Genomic DNA, 18,671 nt, shown 5'->3' with positions numbered 1-18,671 from the left:
TCATATTTTCGAACATCAAGGCCACCCTATGTACATAGGTAAGGTGCCACCTATCAACATTAGTTCCTTTTCATGCACTCAGAACTACTAACCGAAGACTCGATAACCTGCAGCAAATGTAATATTTGTCAAAATAAAGTTTTGTGCAGTTTGACCTTGTCCCTAAAGATTTCTTCTACTTAGTTTTTTTTTTTTTTTATTTTAATTTATTCAATCAGTTAGGTATTAGATGCAAATTTTGTTTGGGGTACCTACCTATAAGTGTACCTACCATGATACCTACCTAACTTTATTGATTAAAGAACAAAACAAACAAAAAAAACCTTTAAACGTATCATGAAACATGTTCTTGTTGTTGTTTAGATATTTTTAACATGATAAGAATTTTTTTTTTTGGCTTTCAGTTTTGTTTTCCAAAGAATACATCCCTATCTATATGTATGTATATTTGTATCTCTTAACAAGGTACCTTTTTTGGTGACAAACACCAAACGGGCAACACAAAAAAGGTGAAGAAGAAAGAATAAGATAATAAAAATACAAATATACCTATATGTAGGTCTGAAAAAAAAAAAAAAAAAAAAAAAAAACAAAACCTCCTGTAGAATTGGAATGGGATCCATTTTAGTATATTTTACAATGAAGCACATAAGTGAAGAAACAGAAAAAAAAGGAGTAAAAACTTAAAAGAAAATGTTAAAATGGTTAAAGCAAACTTCTCGAAGAAGCAACAAATAGGTAGATGGGTATAAGTACCTGCATAGAATAAGAAAAAAAAAAAATAAAAGACGACCAAGGCTAAGAAAAATAAGAAGAAGATCGAAAGTAAAAGACAGAGATGGACGCAGTGAGAGAGAGCGACTAGGGTGAAAAGGAAAGGAAGAGTAAATAAAAACCTTACCTGTATTCTATACTCTTGCTGAAGGATATCATTGTAACCATTTGTACTTATGTTCAGGTTTTTTATTTTTATTATTATTATTATTTTTTTTTTTGGTTTTGTAATAAGGTATGCGTAAATTGCATTTGGTTTCTTTGTACGTGAGTGAATTTTTCTTAACCCCATCGTTATCCAAAGTCTAAAAACAACAACCACTAGTCACCAAAACCAGCATCCTGATTTTAAGCATGATGGGTATCAATTTGGTAGAACGTTAAAAAAAATATAAACCAGGTAGATAGGTATACCTACATTTTGGACGTTTTTTCTTGTTTTGTTTTTGAATGAAATATTTAAAAGTTTTACTTTAGTTTAAATTGAACTTTTTGTATTACAAAAAAAAGCTGTTTACAATCTCTTGTAGAGGCTTCGTACCTAGTTTTTAGTTTCAAAATTAAGATTTAACGCATTTTTATTCGTTATTGGCCATAAAATGTACAAAAAAAAAAATGTCACATTGTTGATTAAAAAACTATAGGTGTGACAATGGAGGGTTAGTCAAATAAAAACATTCCAAGACCATTAAATTAAAAAAAAAGTCCTAACTGAAAAAACTCGTTGTGCAATAACTAGTACTTAGGGCCGAATCAATTCAGTCCATTTCCGATCCACTCTCGCTATGTACAAAGAAATTGACTAAATATAATGTATATCCTAATTAGAGAATCAATCAAACAATTAGTTTCGCACATGCTAAGGGCATAAAGAAATTTCTACTAAACTAGGTAAGCATTTAAACTTCACAATCAGGCTGTATCCCATTCCCGATTGAAATAAGTCCCGAATTTATAAATTAAATCAATATTTCTACTTAAATCTAGTTTAAGGAGAATTTGCGTTAGATCTTTTCTAAGACAGTGTGTGAATTGCGTTCAAATTTTATCCAGCTCTACAGCAGAATACATTTTATCCTACTTTATTAACCAGGCAAGTGTCAAAATTTAACTAAGGTGAAAATTTTAACCCAAATTTTAACGCAATTCACACAAATGGCCTAAATCACAAGATTATATTTTTCTGCATACTAAATTTTTAATGTAATTACTTGACCCGGCCACGCTCTACTGTGTATTATAGCGTATTTACCAACCTCGCCGATATAAGAATTTACGAAAATGCAAATAAAACGTTATTTCAAAATTTGAAAGCGATTGACAAAAAACTATTCGAGATTTGCTATGAAACGCAAATAAACATACGTTTTTTTTTTGTATAGAGAAGATAAACAAAACAAGTTGACTTCAACTTGAGATTTCTCAAAGTAGAAAAAAGATATTGAAAAGATTTAAACGGGCTTTAAAAGAAAACATTTAGTTCTTTTAGAAATTGTCACAAATTTATTTAAAATAAATCACCACGTTCAAGAACATAACCTCAAAAACTGTTAGAAAACAACATTTCAGATTTTCTAACGGGAATATTTCAAAAACGTGATATGATAGAATTTTTCTGACTTCGGATTCGAGTTCAGCACACCAAAAACCTTACGAAAAGTATATTTTTGTTTATATATAAAAAAAAATTAATTTTGCTCACAAGTGGCTTCTTCAATAAATGTTAATTTCCTAAATTATACTAAAAAAAAAGTAATAGGTTATTTAATTTGTTAATTTTTAATTTTTTTTCTATTCCTGCCATAAAAACACAAAAAAAGATATTAAATCTCCAAAAACTTATCTGCAAGTATTTATGATAAACTTTTGTATGGGCTCGACACACTGTGCAACGTAAGAAATTTTTTAATTTTTGTAGGACTTCAGCTTTTGTTGCATTTTATCACTCTAATTTTTAACAGTGAGATAGCACGTTGGTTAAGCATTCGCCTAGTAAACCAAGAGTTGTAGGTTCGATCCCCAGTGGCTGCCCATTTTTTATTTTTTTTAATAAATTGATGCTTTTTTTTTAAGTTGAAACAACTTTGATTTAAAGATGTTTTATAACGGTAAACCACTTTAAACTAACGATGTTCTATTTTGATTTTAAAATTTTCGTCTTCAACGCAAAATCATTCCGAAAAGTAGTTGAATAAATGTGGTTTTCCTTGATTTTAAGTTGTTTTTTCCCTCAGTGTAATTTACTGAAATATCAGAAACATAAATTAAAAAAAAAAATTAAATAAAAGTTTAACGCAGTTAAAGAAAAAGATTCCACTGCCGAAAATTGAAAGTAAGTAGGGTTTTTTTTTTTAAATCCAGAAATATTGAAATTCCAATCTGATTTTTAAAAAGGGCTGCCAAATTAAATCTTCTCATAAATAATCTCGCGCCGGTTAAAACACCATTTTAAACCTATCATAAGTTTCCACTAAAAATATCACAAGAATGGGAATGAGAGTTGTTCTTAGTGGCGAGAAAACGAAGGAAAATATTGTAAATCAAGGGTTATCGTCGAGCTTAGTTTTGCATTCTTAAACAATCTGTAATAATAAAATAAATAAATAAATTTAATTAAAACATCATTTAATTTGTATAATTTTATTTAATTCGTTCTACATTAGGTAAAGTCGAACCGCATGCGTCGAGTTTTAACATGGGATATCTAGTTTCGCCGTATTCATACACAAATGGTGGAGCGGGAGGATTACCTGTGTCTATGGTGAGTTACTTGTTTATAATTTTCTTTTTAGTTAAATAAATTTATCTTTAAATTAACAATACTAGAAAAAGACAATAATAAAATCAAATTAAAGTCCTGCTGAATCCCTACTGGACGATTAACACACACAAAAAAAAAAAAATGTGAATGTTTGTACACAAAACTTTTTTTTCCCTATGTTTATTGTTATCCTTTGTAATAATCTTTTGAAATTTTATCTTTTAAGCATTTGATCCCTATTCCCTTAATGCTGTTTCTTTTTTATCTGGTGTTCATACGATTTGATGGAATAAAAAAGAAAGAGAGAGAAAAAAAGAAAACAAATCATAATACGGGATAGAAAAAAAAAACATGTGAAATGAAAAAAATACCATTTTTTCTTGAGATTTTTTTTTTCCTTTTATTTTCTTTTTTGTTTGGGTATAGTGTATTTTATTTGGTTGTTCTTATAACAAAAATAAAGTACAAAAGGAAAACCTTGAAGGATTTTGTGTTTATTTAACACGCATTGTGTGTTGATTTTAAGTTTATCCACTTTAAGGGAAATTCGACGAAAAATAAGATTTAAGAATTTAGATAAGTAGGTTATAATCGTTTAAAAAGAATTTAACTATGTTTCCTAGTTGTCTAGTTTTTTTTTATAGTTTTGTACGACTAAAATGTAAAAAAAAAACATTGAGTTAAAAGTGGAATATGTCACTTTTTGACGGATATGTTTGGTGTTTTTGATTTTCTTCTTCCGTTAGTTCGGCGGTGTTATGATAACGATGTTGAGGAGCTCGATCAAGCTTTTATTATTCCTTCTGATGTCATAAGAAGCATTTTCATCTCACCTGTCGTTAACTTTTTTTTTTTTTACATTGTAAACCATATGTGAGTGCTGGACGCACGACCGAAGTATAGAGCCTTCCTTTCAGCTTGGAGGCATTTTTCGATCATAGAAGACAGCCATTTAATTCACCCTAAGCTCACGCGATGATTGACATTGTCATCACAAGAAGTAGCTTCCACTATTTATCATATAGATATCATTCTTTGGTGACTCAGGCTGCACACTTTGGTAACTTTCCCCAAAGCATGGAAACAAAAATTCACTACAAAACAAATTTTCAATATTCAATATAATTAAAAATTCACTACCTTATTAATTTATTGTTTCGATAATTATTCATGAAACTGTTTCAAAAGAACTATCAATTATATTATAATCTAGGACAACAAAAAAAAACAACCCCTAAGATTCAAATACAAATTTTAGGCACATGCGACCATGCTGTAAAGATCTAAAAAGCCTGATAAATCTATAACCACTTTTGTGATGACAGATGAATGAAAAAATAGTTACAGGTTTTGAATTTACTCTCTTTGTATTTATGTCTCGATAGCCATATATCCATATCCATTTATCTAAACATGATTTGGTTACAGTTCGAGGATACAATTTACAATAATTTTTCGGTCGTGTTCTCTCTTACCCTAAGGGTAAGTGATGGTACACCAATGTCATGTCGTATTATACCATATTATAAAGCGACACACGAGCCTATATAAATATCATATAATAGTCCAGGGCATGGATATGAATTAAAAAAAGAAACAGAGTAGTTTCAGTTAGAAGTCTAAGTTGGTGGTGCAATTTATAGAGTATATTCACCAGGGAATCACATTATTCACGCAAGGGATTTTTTAAATGCAGCAAGTTCACCACTTGAAATTATACTACAACAATTATGTTCCGGTTGTTTTCTTCAATTGCCGGTATTCTCATCATTCCCGCCTCATGTGAGAGCGTGTTAGTGAAACCCTGTAATTTATATGTTTTACAAAAAAAAAAAAAAAAAAAGAAAATGTTTAAAAAATCGGGGTCGGGAATGTGGAAAGGAAAAACGGAATATCCAACCCCTTGGCATTTATGTTTGTGATGAAAATTTAAACGGGTGATAATTGAGGGGGTTTATATCGCTGTTTGCGTTTCTGTTATAATTACATGTGTTATTAAGTTGTTGTTGAAAGAATTTGTACCTAATAGTATAGGTAGGTAGTTGTGTAGTGGATGGTACCATTATTACTTTGTTCAATAATTTAAATTTCTAAACACAATTGTTTAGTTTCGTACAAGTAAAAAAGAAAAATTAAGTAGGTTTATCGAATCGAATCATTATCTTACCGAATAGTAAGGACATTTTTCATAATGACATAGAGTCGATATTTTCTTTTGTAAAGTTGATATTAAATTGGTAGGAAATACCTGTTACTTATTTTTTTATTTTTTTAAGTAATAATAATAATCAAAATACTATTTACAAACATATTTTATTAAGAAAAAAAATAAGAATAAAAATAAATTTAAAGACAAATAAAAAAAAAAAAAATTGGTTGATTTAATAATTTATCAATAAATTTTAATTTATATTAATGTTATCCCCACAATATTATATTTGACTTGTTTAATGACCCCGTGTTTAAAAAATAAAAACCCTATTGTATTGTGTTTTTATGAAGAATTTAAAAAATCACATACAAATGACTATGTATAATGTGTATATATATTTTAATGTGATCACAGTCTTTGTATTTGAGTCATAACACTAATTCAAGCCTAAGAACTATGTCTAAACAATGATTCCTTTCATGTCTTGACAAAGAGTTAAAAAAAAAAAAAAAAAACGAATTGATTCAAGATGTGCAAATAAAAACTTTTTCTGTATATTTTGCTTTATTTTTCAAGTATTTATTTGAAACAAAGTGCGTTAATATACGGAACGGAACGATATGCCACTGTTTCCGCTTGCCTTTCATCCATCACATTATCACATTGGCTTCACTGTACACGTTTTTTTTTTTTTTTTTATTTTATGACAAACGAACTCGCGTGAAGGCAAACTAATCCGATGATGGACGCGACGCGATGGACAATATTTTTTTTTTTTTTTTATTATGAGGGTGGATGCTATAATATATGCATGCATATACACTGCAGGCCAAAAGTTTAAGTTCACTCCATTTTTTTTTTTAAGAAAAATGTATGCAAAAGTATTTCCAAAAAACTAGTGTAATGTAGACTTAATGGATTATGGCTTATACCTCCTATATTCAGCGAACAAAAGCTTTGAAAATACTCAAATTAACTTAAAAAAATATTGTTATTGAATTTTAAAGCAAAATAGATTTGAAAAAGTTAATTGGTTAAATTCTCATTTCAAAATAGATTACATATGTAATCCGTGCGACGACTGGTGTAACTTTTTTGGGGCGCGTCGACCTTCTTCCGTCCAACCTGTAGACCAGGCATGTAAAATTCAATAGTTACGAGGGTCCAAAACAGCGACATCAAATTTTTTATGGGTCGCAGAAAAAAGTAAAACTAAAATTTTAATAAAACAAATTTATAAAAAAAATACGGGAAGAATGATAACCAGATGTTAGTTTAGGCTGTATCTTATAGGCAACTCATTCCTCTTAATGACTAAAATAACTGCTCGCATTGACAGGTACCTATTGTGAACTTCGCAAACGATTTTATATGGCAGCTTTCAAGTGTACAAAATTACTTATAAAGTCGGACATACAAATTTCAACTACGGAGTCACACTAGAAATCGCTTGTCTCCATTTCCGTATGATTCGGCATTAATTCTATGCTTATGAAGTATTTTAGATACGATGCAAATTTACCTAAATTTGACATATTGCATGTATTAAAGTGCGTCAAAACCTCGTTTCTCTTCTGATGTCCCAAAGGTGCTAAGCTGCATGTCACAACTTGGTCACATATTCATTATATTTTGAATTTTCCTGGCAGTTTTAAGTTTAAAATAGATAAATGTTTTCCCAAATCTAGGTATCATGAATTATAAACTCTGCAATCATTTAAGATAACGAAACTTGCTTGTGTAAAGATATTTATCATCAAAACTAAAAAAAAAATTATAATCATTTGGTAGGTTAAATCAGAATATTCGCTTCCTCATTCATTTTCAGAAATCACAGAATTTACCTTGATTTAAGCCACGAGATCTTACAAAATTTGTAATTTTGATTTTCAGTACATGTTCCAAATTTATTTGTTGATTAGAGAAAAAAAAGGACATATGTAAGTAAATGTACATATGTCGAAAGCTTTAAACAAATTCTAAATTATAAACTTAAACTCAAAATTATTAAAAATGTAAGCAGGGCCGCAAAGTTATTCGATGCCCGCGGGCCGCAAGTTTGACAAGCCTGCTCTAGACCTATGGCTCCAAATGAACTAAATCAGAGTTAGTTCTTCAAGTCATCTTTCCTTTAATCGAGGACCAAGAAAACAAAGACATTTACTAACCATGCAGATCCGCATCATGTTGGGCAAAATATCCGCTCTGTGGATTAAATGTACAACGATTTTGATTTTTTTTTTAATTGAACCACGCAATGAGCCTAATAATGAACAAGAATAACAAAAACCTTCAAAATATCTAAAATAAACTAGCTCCCAAGTATCTTAATTTACACCCATTGCATCGGTTAGTTTGCTAGTTAAAAAGAAATAGTAAAGAATTTAATATTGTTGTTGAAAGTAGTAGTTTGAAAATAGAACAGAAAAGCTATTTCATTAATACCATCGTTTTCGAAAGCATTAGTAATTAATAAGAAATATATCTTCTTCTAAAACATTTCTCGTTCTAGAAATACATACAAACTCCTCGCCTGTCAGTATATGCAATTAGAAATTCGATAATTTAACTTTTACATCAGCAGCAGCAACAGTAACAACAACAAAGCACAAAAAGGGCACCCGTTTCCTGTCATAATTTATTTCGTTGTCTTCCATAGAGCAAAACAGAGTGCCCATTTTTGTTGTTGTTGTTGTTGTATTTCCCAAACTTAAACAAAACAATAATGCTCAACACTGACATGTTTATATAAATGCTCAACTGTTTCTTACAATCGGTTTGTTTATTATTTTTTTTTTTAATTTAGCGAAAAAGAGTTGTTGGTGATAGGTGAGTACCAATCCAGGGATGGACTAAATATAGAGAATACTAGAGTAAAACTATATTTGCCAGATCACTAGTATCATTGTAGTAGATGAAGTGGACGTTTTCGTTGAAGAACCACCTCCTCCTCTTCATCCATGCAGCTTAATGTTTCGTGACGAAAGGAAGGAGAGACTTAAATTTAGTCTATCTGAGTAACACCTCTACCAACACGGTTTTTTAGTTTTAGATCCGTTGAATCATCTTCCAGGAATGCCATTTCCTCCTAGACTGGATGTTCTGAACTAGGAGGGATGATTACCTGAATGTTTTTATCAAAATGCATCTGGTGGGATGGTATTGTCGTTCAGAGAGTTCAGAATAATGGAGTGACCAATACCATTGGCCTTTTTGACTCTTTCTTCAATGTTAGGTTACCAGCTTAACTTTTTATCTAAGACCAGACCTAAATATTTTGCGTCGTCAAAGAATATAAGTGGTATATCATTAGTGGAATGGTAGTTCTATATGAGCAATCTTGTATTTTCTAGAAAAGAGGATAAGATCCGTTTTGTGGGGATTAACATCTAGTGTTACAGCTTTAAGGGTGCTGTAATGCTCTCCAAGAGTAATAGCAATGGCATCCGACTCCAAATATCTCAACTTTGTAGGACACAAGTGAGATCAGTATCACCACTCATGAGCTGCAAACGTGAAAAAAGTTAAAAAAAAGAAGTGCTGCCAATAACATATGTAGATCTTCTGGTTTCCATAAATTTACTTGGAAACCTTCTGCATATCTACTGTATTCAAAATACTATTAATTTTAATGCCGCATCGCTCACAGTCACACCCAAAACTTGCTCCAAGTTCTTGTACTATTCTGGCCCTTTGCTCTATTTTTAGGATGTTGTATCCATATGTGCATCTCACAAATGTTTATTTTTTAAACCATAGCCTTCCTGTTGTCTGAAAAAAAAAATCAAGAGTATAGAACTCTTTAAATAGGTCCCTTTTTTGCGTTAATTTGTTATCAATTTATAAATATGAAAACTGTTTGAACTGAATGCAAAGCCGGGTCATATAAATAAATTACAAGTACCCCCTACAAATGTTGTAGATCCACTTTATTCCGATGACGATCATTATTTTGACAAAAAAAAAAAAGATCCCAATATCAGCTCGAACTCAACTAAACATATTTAAAAAAAAAAAAAAAACTTGTACGAGTACGAGTGTCGTGTCAACTTGACCTTAGTTAATTAAGATCGATCCACACTTGAGTCTTACTTAAGACTTTCTCTATCTTTCTCTGTTTTTCTCTTCTATCACTCATATATTGTAAGAGATCCACGATGAATAATTTCAATTAAGCTTATTTGTTGGATCTTATTATTATTTTTTATTCTTTGTGGGCGTTTTGAAATATATATGTATACTCTGTTAATAGTTGAGTTGAGATGATATTCAAAGGCATACATCAGACATCATCACACATGATGACATGTGGGCTACCGCATAGCGTAAGCGTAAATTAAACACATGGCTTATGGTTGTATGATTATTATTTGACATTAAACGAATGTTTGCATGTGAAGAGTACGAATTTGAATATTTGTAACATCACTCTATAATTTTTTTGTTTTTTTTTAATTCTTAGAACTTCTCTTCTATGTTGCCACACCATCATACAATTGAATGAAATAAAGAGGAGCATTTAGGCAAAAATAATTATTTTTCTCAATTATTTTTATTTATTATTGTCCAAAACTGACCCAAGTAGATTGGATTGTTTTTAATTTGTTAGGGGTTTTTTAAGTTTGAAAGAAGTCAAGATGAGCATTGCAATCAATTTTCTGGGTCAAAATAATGGAGGTGAAAAGTTTAATTGCAGACACTTTATTAATAAGAAACTATAAATTTGATAAAATTTCATGGTTGTTTAAAGCTGAGGTTATGTCTTGATGAAACTTTATGAGCGGTTACAGTGTGGAGTGCCTCTCCCGAAAGCCCAATTGCGGTATTATCGCTGCAAAACTTTTTTAGCTTAGTTAGTGTCTGCTATTTCAGGGGGTTACTTTGTAGATTTTTGGGGAGAGAGATCGACCTGTAATTGGAGAGCATAATTTCCTAGCACCTCTTTAAGAATCGGCTAGATTCTTGCAGTTTTCCATTTCTGTGGGAAAGGGCCGTTGATGTAACTGCATCAACGGCCCTTTCCTACGAGCTTCTTATGATGAATTTTGAAATGCTGATTTTCTCGGTTTCGATAGGTTACTTATTTCGGCAATTTCTTCAAGGGTCGCTGAATATTGCTTTAACCATATTAGGTAGTAGGGTCTTATGGATGAATGCTTCAACTCCCTTCTCTCCTACAAAATTTACTTAGAAAATTATACAAATTGTCAAATCCAACAACAATATTTTAAGTCCATAATTTGCAAGGTGTATTTAGGAGTATGGTAGTAAGGAAGCAAAAAAAAAAAAACTGAAATTGAAATTTTTAAAATTTTGAATCGATTAACTATTGGTGTTTTGAGAGAGATTCGTATATCAAATTTATGACATTTTTTTAATACAAAACGAACCACTGTATATGAGCCTCCTCCTCCTGGTGCCAAACAAAGGTATTTTAATTTTATGTTGTTTTCTTTTGTATCACGATTTAATAAAAAAAAAAAAAAAAACGAAAAAAATATTTCTTCCTCTTTGGGACTTTATTTCTCGCTCTCTTCACAAAAGAAAAAAAAAAAAAAAGAACAAAAGGAGCAAAATCAGGGTTGCCCCATGTGCCCAATAATTTGGTCTTCTCACCTTGTTATGGGAATGGACAGAAGAGCTTACCATGGTGCTAACTGATCATTGACTTCTTGTATTGTGCTGCTTCTTCTCAGCTGCTGCTTCTGCTGTTGTTGCTTGCTGCTGTTGCTGCCAAATAAAGCGTGGTAGTGATGAAACGCGAATCTTCTGCAAAATTGTTTTTTTTTTTTTTTATTTTTATATTTTTATTTTTATTTTTTTATGTAGGTACACATAATTTTTTTTTTTTATTAAGGTTTTGTGGTTTTCAAGCATGGACTTGGACTTTATTTATTTTTTTAAGAACTTGGTTTGTGTATTACCTGTTTGGCAGTTATATAGCAACACATCAGACATAATGTATAAACGGGCTAAATGACTTTGTGCGAACGGCACCATGATGATGGCGCTGATTGGGTAGGCTGGCTGCAGAATTGCATTTATTCGCCGTCGTCGTCGTCATCGTCGTCGTCTACACTTAGTGCTTGTCTTTGTTTTTTTTTTTTTTTTTTTTTTTAAGGATTCTTGGTTTTGAGTTTGGGTCACGAGCAGTAGGTAGGATGCCTGGCGGCTGGTTAGCATGCATTGAATTTATTGTATGGATCTTGTTTTCGCGCGAGTCCTCTTAACAATAAAAACTAAAGTAACAAAAAGGAAAAAAAAATAAAAAAAATATAAAACACATGAAAAAAAAACTATATTTATTTCTGCAAAGCAATTTACCCTGTTTTTTTTTCTGTCACTATTTGAAAAAATAAGCAATTTTTTTTTTTGTTTCAATCTTGACCAAATTTAGATATTTTCTTAAAAATTCTAAAAAATTCATCATACAAAAATGTACCTTACACAGTGCTCTTCGAATAACACAGTGGTCTTTGTATATCTTTTTATGAAAAGATAAGATTTCATTGTTGTTTTTTTGCTATAGTTTCAACAGAACTCCCAACAACTCTTAAAATAAGAGCTGTATTTTATGTATAATTTCTCTGCAACTTGCTAACGATAACATTTGTATTTTAGGGTGCGATATATATGCCATTTTTTTTTTGTTGCCTTTGTAACTAAAAAAAGAATTAGAATCAACAGAAAATAAAAAAATATCTATTTTGTTTTAAATGGCGCCCGAGGTAAATGACGTCGTCTGATGATGATGATGATGATACGTCGAAACCATGACTTTTATTCAAAGTAGGTAGGTACCTACTTCTAAAAAAGCAAATTTATGTGTTGTATACAGTGGTTCAATTTATATAATATTGTTGGAATAATTTTCTGGATTAAAGCAAGGCCCTTAAAAATATGAATGATTAATTACAAAGTAAATGTGAATTCTGTGAATTCCAAAAGCTAAGCTAAGTGTCAGAAATCGTCCTGGTTTCAGGGTTTAACCCGAGCTGCCCATTACACAAATATCGGAATTACCCTTTCGCTATCGAATATTATCTTGTGAAAAGTAGTAGATTATTAATTAATTAGTTAATTAATTTCATTATGAGAATCTTCTGCTTTTTTTAAAGCTTACAGTAGCTTCTATAATGACCTTTTGAAAAAAGAAATATTAGTCGGGTTATTTCCAGACAACATCAGCTCATCAGTGTGTAGCAAGAAAATCAATCAAGGCACAAACCTTAAACAAGGAATTTCGATCTTCAATTTTATTAATTTTTTTTTTAATTTTTGTCCATGTCATGCAATCTATTGTTCCACTGTGACTGCCCGTAAAGTAGTCATCAAAACCATTTTTTCTTTGCCTGGTACCTGGATTGATATACACTGTAATTCCTTTTCGTTATTCTGTTGAGGTTTCTTGTCTGATGTTAAAATTCTTCTTTATAATTTACAACAAATTATCGAAATTTTTTTGCTCCATGTTCTCGCGAGGTATGAGTGAGTGGTGAGAGGTATTACACTTTTGTACCTTTTTTTTTTATTATTATTGTTTTGTATTTCGCTTCTACTTAACCACTTAGCCATTGGTTAGTTGTGTTTTTTTTTTTTTTTTTATTTACCTTTTCCCACACGTTTTATATTATATTATATTATGGACGATTATGATTATAACCGTAAATGTGCGATAATCGTTGGCATACACGCGATATTGTTAGCAAGTATGTAGTTTTTTTCAACTCTGGTTTTTTTGTAAATAATTTGATTGATTTCGACAAGCAGAGAGTTGTAGTTTGTATAATTTGTTAGTTTTTCGAATAATTTAATTGTTTGGCACTTTTTTTTTAAACATAGAATTAAGAAGCTTATAAGATTTTGTGTAAGAAAGATTTTAAAATCTGTAAGGATTTTTTCTAAAAAATCATTGCTTCTTTAAAAAAATGACTCACCTTCTAGCTTTGATATTTTTTTTGGTCACTTTTGCCTTATTTTTGATTCCTTTTACTGGAATTGTTGGAAAGATTTGGATACATTTAGTATACAAATAACCCCGTGACTATAAACAATCTACCATAATTCAAAAGGAATATTTTAAAGTGTATTATAATTTTTTTAATGCGTTTTTAAAAATTGTATTTTCTGTTTCACTTCTTATTTTTATTGACTTAATTACTTCCTTCTTCTCGCTCTGCTCTGCACTTATGCCATAACAATCTTAAAATAACTACTATCAACTTTGTGAATTTCGAAGGCATAGTGTCAGATAATCACTCTTATTGCGATTGTCAACTATCAATTGATATAGTTGAGAAATACTAAAATTCGATGTCTTATAACTCATTTATGCTAACCATCTGAAATAAAATTGAAAAATATTATTGAAAAGTTGACTGATTTAGAAAAAAAAATAAGGTTTTAAAATACTAAATTTCAATATTTATCAACTATCAATTGATAGTTTAGAATCGCAATAGGGGTGATCGTCATGATTTCAGAGTTAAATCCGAGTTAAACCCTTTTTCAAGCAATTTTAATCCTAGTTTAACTCTAAAATTAAACGAAATGAAAGATGAAATCGTACTGATTTTAGGACTAAGCCAGCGTTAAACCCGAGTTAAACCCTGTTATATGTTTTTTTTGTTCAGTGAATTTAAATCGTAGAGTTAAAATACCAAATTTGCTGCTGGGTTAACTCTTAAATTAAACGAAGTAATGTATTTGACAGATGCAAGAATGTCCCTTTAATGTTCGATAGGAAAAGGTGAGCTCTATATTTTTTCGCCGCACTTCGCCTTGAACAGGTGTTTGTTCACAACTCCAAGATAAGATTGCAATAGACTCTGCCACTGTGTTAAAACTGTTTTTATCTTCTTTTTTTATATCAAGATTACAGTTAACACTGCAATACTTTCAATGTGAAAATATCTTGGTGTCAGATTTTCCCTCGACTCAACACAAAAAATAAAAATAAAATTGGATCTTCAGGTTTAACTCCGAGTTAACTCATCATCAAACTGACTTAGTCAACCCTCTTATATATATTTTTTTTTTGTAATTGCAGCAAAGTGGCACCATTGGTAGATGATATTATTGTTGGTGCTGCTGCATTTATGTAAGGTTGATATACAAATATACACGAAGCATATTTATATTTGTAGCTATGTCAGTTTCTCTTTATCCTTTCACATCCATTTAGCTCCTCTCTGTCCCTACACAACTTCAACCAACTTCAAACTCACTCCCAACAAAAAAAAGTATACAAAAAAAAAAAAAAAATTAAAATAATAACACACACATCTTATAACTACATGCGTACAAAAGGCAAATAAGAGAACATGATGAAATGTGTGCTTCGTTGAATTTATTTATTTATTTAAGGGACGATCGGAGGCGGGGGTGGTGTCAGTCATGGCGTATGGTTTGCTTCGGCTCGGGTTTGGGTTCGATGTGTAACTGCAGCACGCGGAGAATTATTATAAATATACATATACATACACATTAAACTGGAAGAGATATACTGCTGCTGCTGCTGTGATGTGTTGATGGTGTTGTTGTAGGTATAAGTCGTTGGGTTGTCGTTGTTGCGCTCAATGGCACGTTGTATGATTGTGTGATTGTATCGTCTGTAAAATCTGATTGTAATTCAGGTGGAAATTCGGTAGAATTCTGTGCCATCATCCCAATTTATTTATGGATACCAGTTTTATTTATTTATTTATTTTTTTTTTTTTTGTTTATTTGTATTCTCTCCTTCTTCCTTGTTCATCATCATTTTTGTTCCTTTTTTTATATATATATATATATTTATATATTTTGTATTCGTCTTTCTTGATCGTGTCTGTGATGTACCTTCTTATTTACTTGTTCCATTTTAATGTTTATGTTTTCTTTTTTAACAGAAATTGAATGATATTAACAAAAAAAGAAACTCGGCCGGATTTTTGAAAAACAAAAAAAAAACAATCTTCACGTGTTTTTGAAAATTATGAAATTCAAATAATATTAAAATTTAGGTTTTCGAGCGGTCAGAAGGCCTGCTTTCTACTTATTTCTAAATGTGTAGGCACAATTATATTTGATACATTATATGAAATAAATTTGCTTCCGAGCAATTTATTTACCTACCTAACATTACTACTGTAGAAAAAAAAGTTAATTTAAATTTACCAGAATTTATTAATAGATGGGCACAATCCCGAAATTTTGAAACCAGAAAACCCAAAATCCCAAAAAATTTAGAATCCCGAAAACCCAAAATCTCGAAAACCAACAATCCTGTAAACCCAAAATCCGAAAAACCCTGATTTCAGTTTTTAGGATTTTGACCACAAGCCGTATAGAATAAATAATAAAGGGCCAAGATGGCTGCCTAGAGGCATCAGAATTGACATAAAATTGTTCAGACTGCACATTTCTAATTTTTTTTTTAAATATCACTGACAAATGTGCTATCCACATTATAATAAAATCATTCAATTCAAAAAGCCATCAAACTTAATGATATCGATTGAATTGACCTTTTGGCCTAATGATGTTCTAGTTTTGTGCTCATCTCTATCTATCATCATTTTAATCTTTTGTGGAACTATATGAAAAAAAAAAAACATAATGAGAAAAAAAAAAGGAATACAAATATATCAAATAAATTACCCACTTACAAATACATGGGTACACCGTGCATAATTAAACGACTCACTTTCTTGATAAAAAGATGCTCTGTGTCAGTTTTCAGTAAAAAAAAAAAAAAATATAAATTGTCATAAGCTTCAAGATGTTGGTGACGTTTGAGAACAAATTTAGACTTGTATTTATTATGGTCTTTAATAACCAAAACATAAACTGCAGTTTTGGTAATTGCAATTGTTTGAATCTTTGCACGAAAATTCACAACTGGGTTCTTTAATTGTATCGGGTGTGACACAGTAACTTGATTTGTTGTTCCTGGTTTGTGTACACTATTCACTTAATAACAAGTTCGATGGCTTCAACATCTAATGTATAATGTTGTTAATATACTTTTAAAATTATATTTTGTCAATATGTCTCGCAATGTCACAATCTTTCAATATTTTATTAGATTCCGTATAAGATTTTCACCAAGCATAGAAAATTCATTCCCTTCAAACTTAAAAACTCAACTAACATTTCAGTTAAACTTGAGTATGGTTGTTGGGCCTGTTAAAAGGAAAACGTTATACAAATTGGAGCCTTTATGACAATGTCCTTTTAAGATCTATAAAAAGCTTTAACGAAGCTCTACCGAAATTGTGAGATTTGATAGAAAGCTTTGGAAGAGCTTATATAGCTCTCTAATACAATTAAAAAATGGAGTTTCCGAAGTGCTTATAAAGCATTTTAATACAAGTTTCATGGAAGTAATATAGAAACAAAAATAAAGAAAAGAGAATTTACTTTTTCATTGATTTTATTATCATGAATGTTTCCTGCAAACTAAAAAGCAAAAAAAACAAATACAAAAGTTGGGTAATTTATTGTAAGCTTCGTCATCAAGAAATCTAAAGGTCTTAAGCGAGAAACTCGATACAGTAGTTATGAATCTTTTCGAAGATCAAACTTCATTTAACTTCTCTAACTTCATAAATCGAAGCTTATCCGAAATGCTTGATTCCTCGGTTAAATTTTAAGAAGTTGTTAAACAAGTTTGGACTTTTATAAGCAATTTGTTACTGAAGCAAGCTCGAGATTAAAATTTACAGAAACTGTTGTGTTAGTTGGGAAGAACGTTATTGAATTTTATAAAACTTTGAAATACCTTCTGGTAAGCTTGAACACCTCGCACGCTAAAAAAACGAATTTAGATAGGTACATTTATATAAACAAAAGTTAAACTTAAATGCCCCAAAAACATATGTGGTGTATTTATATGTATAAATAGACCGAAGACAAAAAAAAAAATCATGTGGTGAAGCAATAGAAATATGAGGGTCGATAGAAATCCTAATATAAATAAATAAAAAAAATAAGTTTACCAAAGGCTAACAACAACAACAATAACAACAACAAAAAAATGGAAAAGTAAACACATAAAAGGGCATAGATACTAGATACTGTAACAGGACTCTATCTCAGCAATGTCGTCGTCCCTCTATAAATAAATAAAAAAAAAAAAAATAATCGGAATTTATCCATTACAAAAAAAAGAAAGAAAAAAAATGAAGAATTTATAGCCTACCTATATAAAGATTACACGACGACGCATTGTTATGGGACATCAGAGTTTTCTATATGTTTGTGACGATGTTGTCCTTCATAGCTATCAAAATAGTTTATCCTCTCTCATTCTCTATATCTCGCTAGGGATATAGAATTAGGATAAAAGAAAAACATCCTTTTCAAGGGAAATGTTGATTTAACGAGAGATATTAGTTGTTTGTCCAGTTTTTTTTTTTTTTTTTTTGCTTGCTTGGTTGCCGTCCGTCCTATCCTGTATCGTTTTGTTTTTATTTTTTTGTCTTTCTTTTTGGTTTTTAAGGATTTTATTTGTATTTAACAAAATCATTAAAGAATAACATTCAAAGTGTCAATGTTTGTCGAGAGTAGATCTTTACAGTTTGTCGTTGGTAGTTGTTTTCCTTTTGCACAGAACATATATCTACTCGTATCTGTTCTATACGATTTACAAAGTATTTTTCATTTGATAATAATAAATTAGATAACCATTGATTGATTGATGGGGCAAAAAGGACATTTTTTTTTTGTAGGCAGGCAGGCAGGTATTCAAGTAGGCACTTAAATAGAATCCACACCAACCAATCATTCAATAAATTAACCATCAACAAACCGTACAACCGCTACCAAACGCCATGGTAGTTCGAGTCGATTTCGACTTGGAACTCGCCAGCCACACATGTACAAACACACATGCACGCACAACAAACTTCCTGTCATTTAGAAACAATAAACCACATTTGTAATGAACCAATTGGATTTCCTTTTGGCGCAATGTGTGTTGGCATATAATATTATAGAGGCTGT

The 18,671-nt window shown here is 30.7% G+C and overlaps 1 protein-coding gene across 9 annotated transcripts in view; it reads left to right on the top strand.

Moving 5' to 3' along the window:
- LOC129920705 (protein pangolin, isoforms A/H/I/S) overlaps window positions 1-18,671 on the top strand; it is a 123,829-nt gene that overhangs the window by 21,790 nt on the left and 83,368 nt on the right. For all 9 annotated transcript variants that reach the window (XM_056002238.1, XM_056002235.1, XM_056002234.1 and 6 more), the window contains one exon: window positions 3,438-3,535. In XM_056002238.1, the coding sequence (XP_055858213.1) occupies window positions 3,438-3,535 (98 nt within the window). The remainder of the gene's footprint in view (window positions 1-3,437; window positions 3,536-18,671) is intronic.

The sequence above is a fragment of the Episyrphus balteatus genome, chromosome X (assembly GCF_945859705.1).
Source record: "Episyrphus balteatus chromosome X, idEpiBalt1.1, whole genome shotgun sequence".
Classification (NCBI taxonomy): Eukaryota; Metazoa; Arthropoda; class Insecta; order Diptera; family Syrphidae; genus Episyrphus; species Episyrphus balteatus.
The sequence above is the reverse complement of the archived record's forward strand: the minus strand, read 5'-3'. Positions and strand labels throughout refer to the sequence as shown.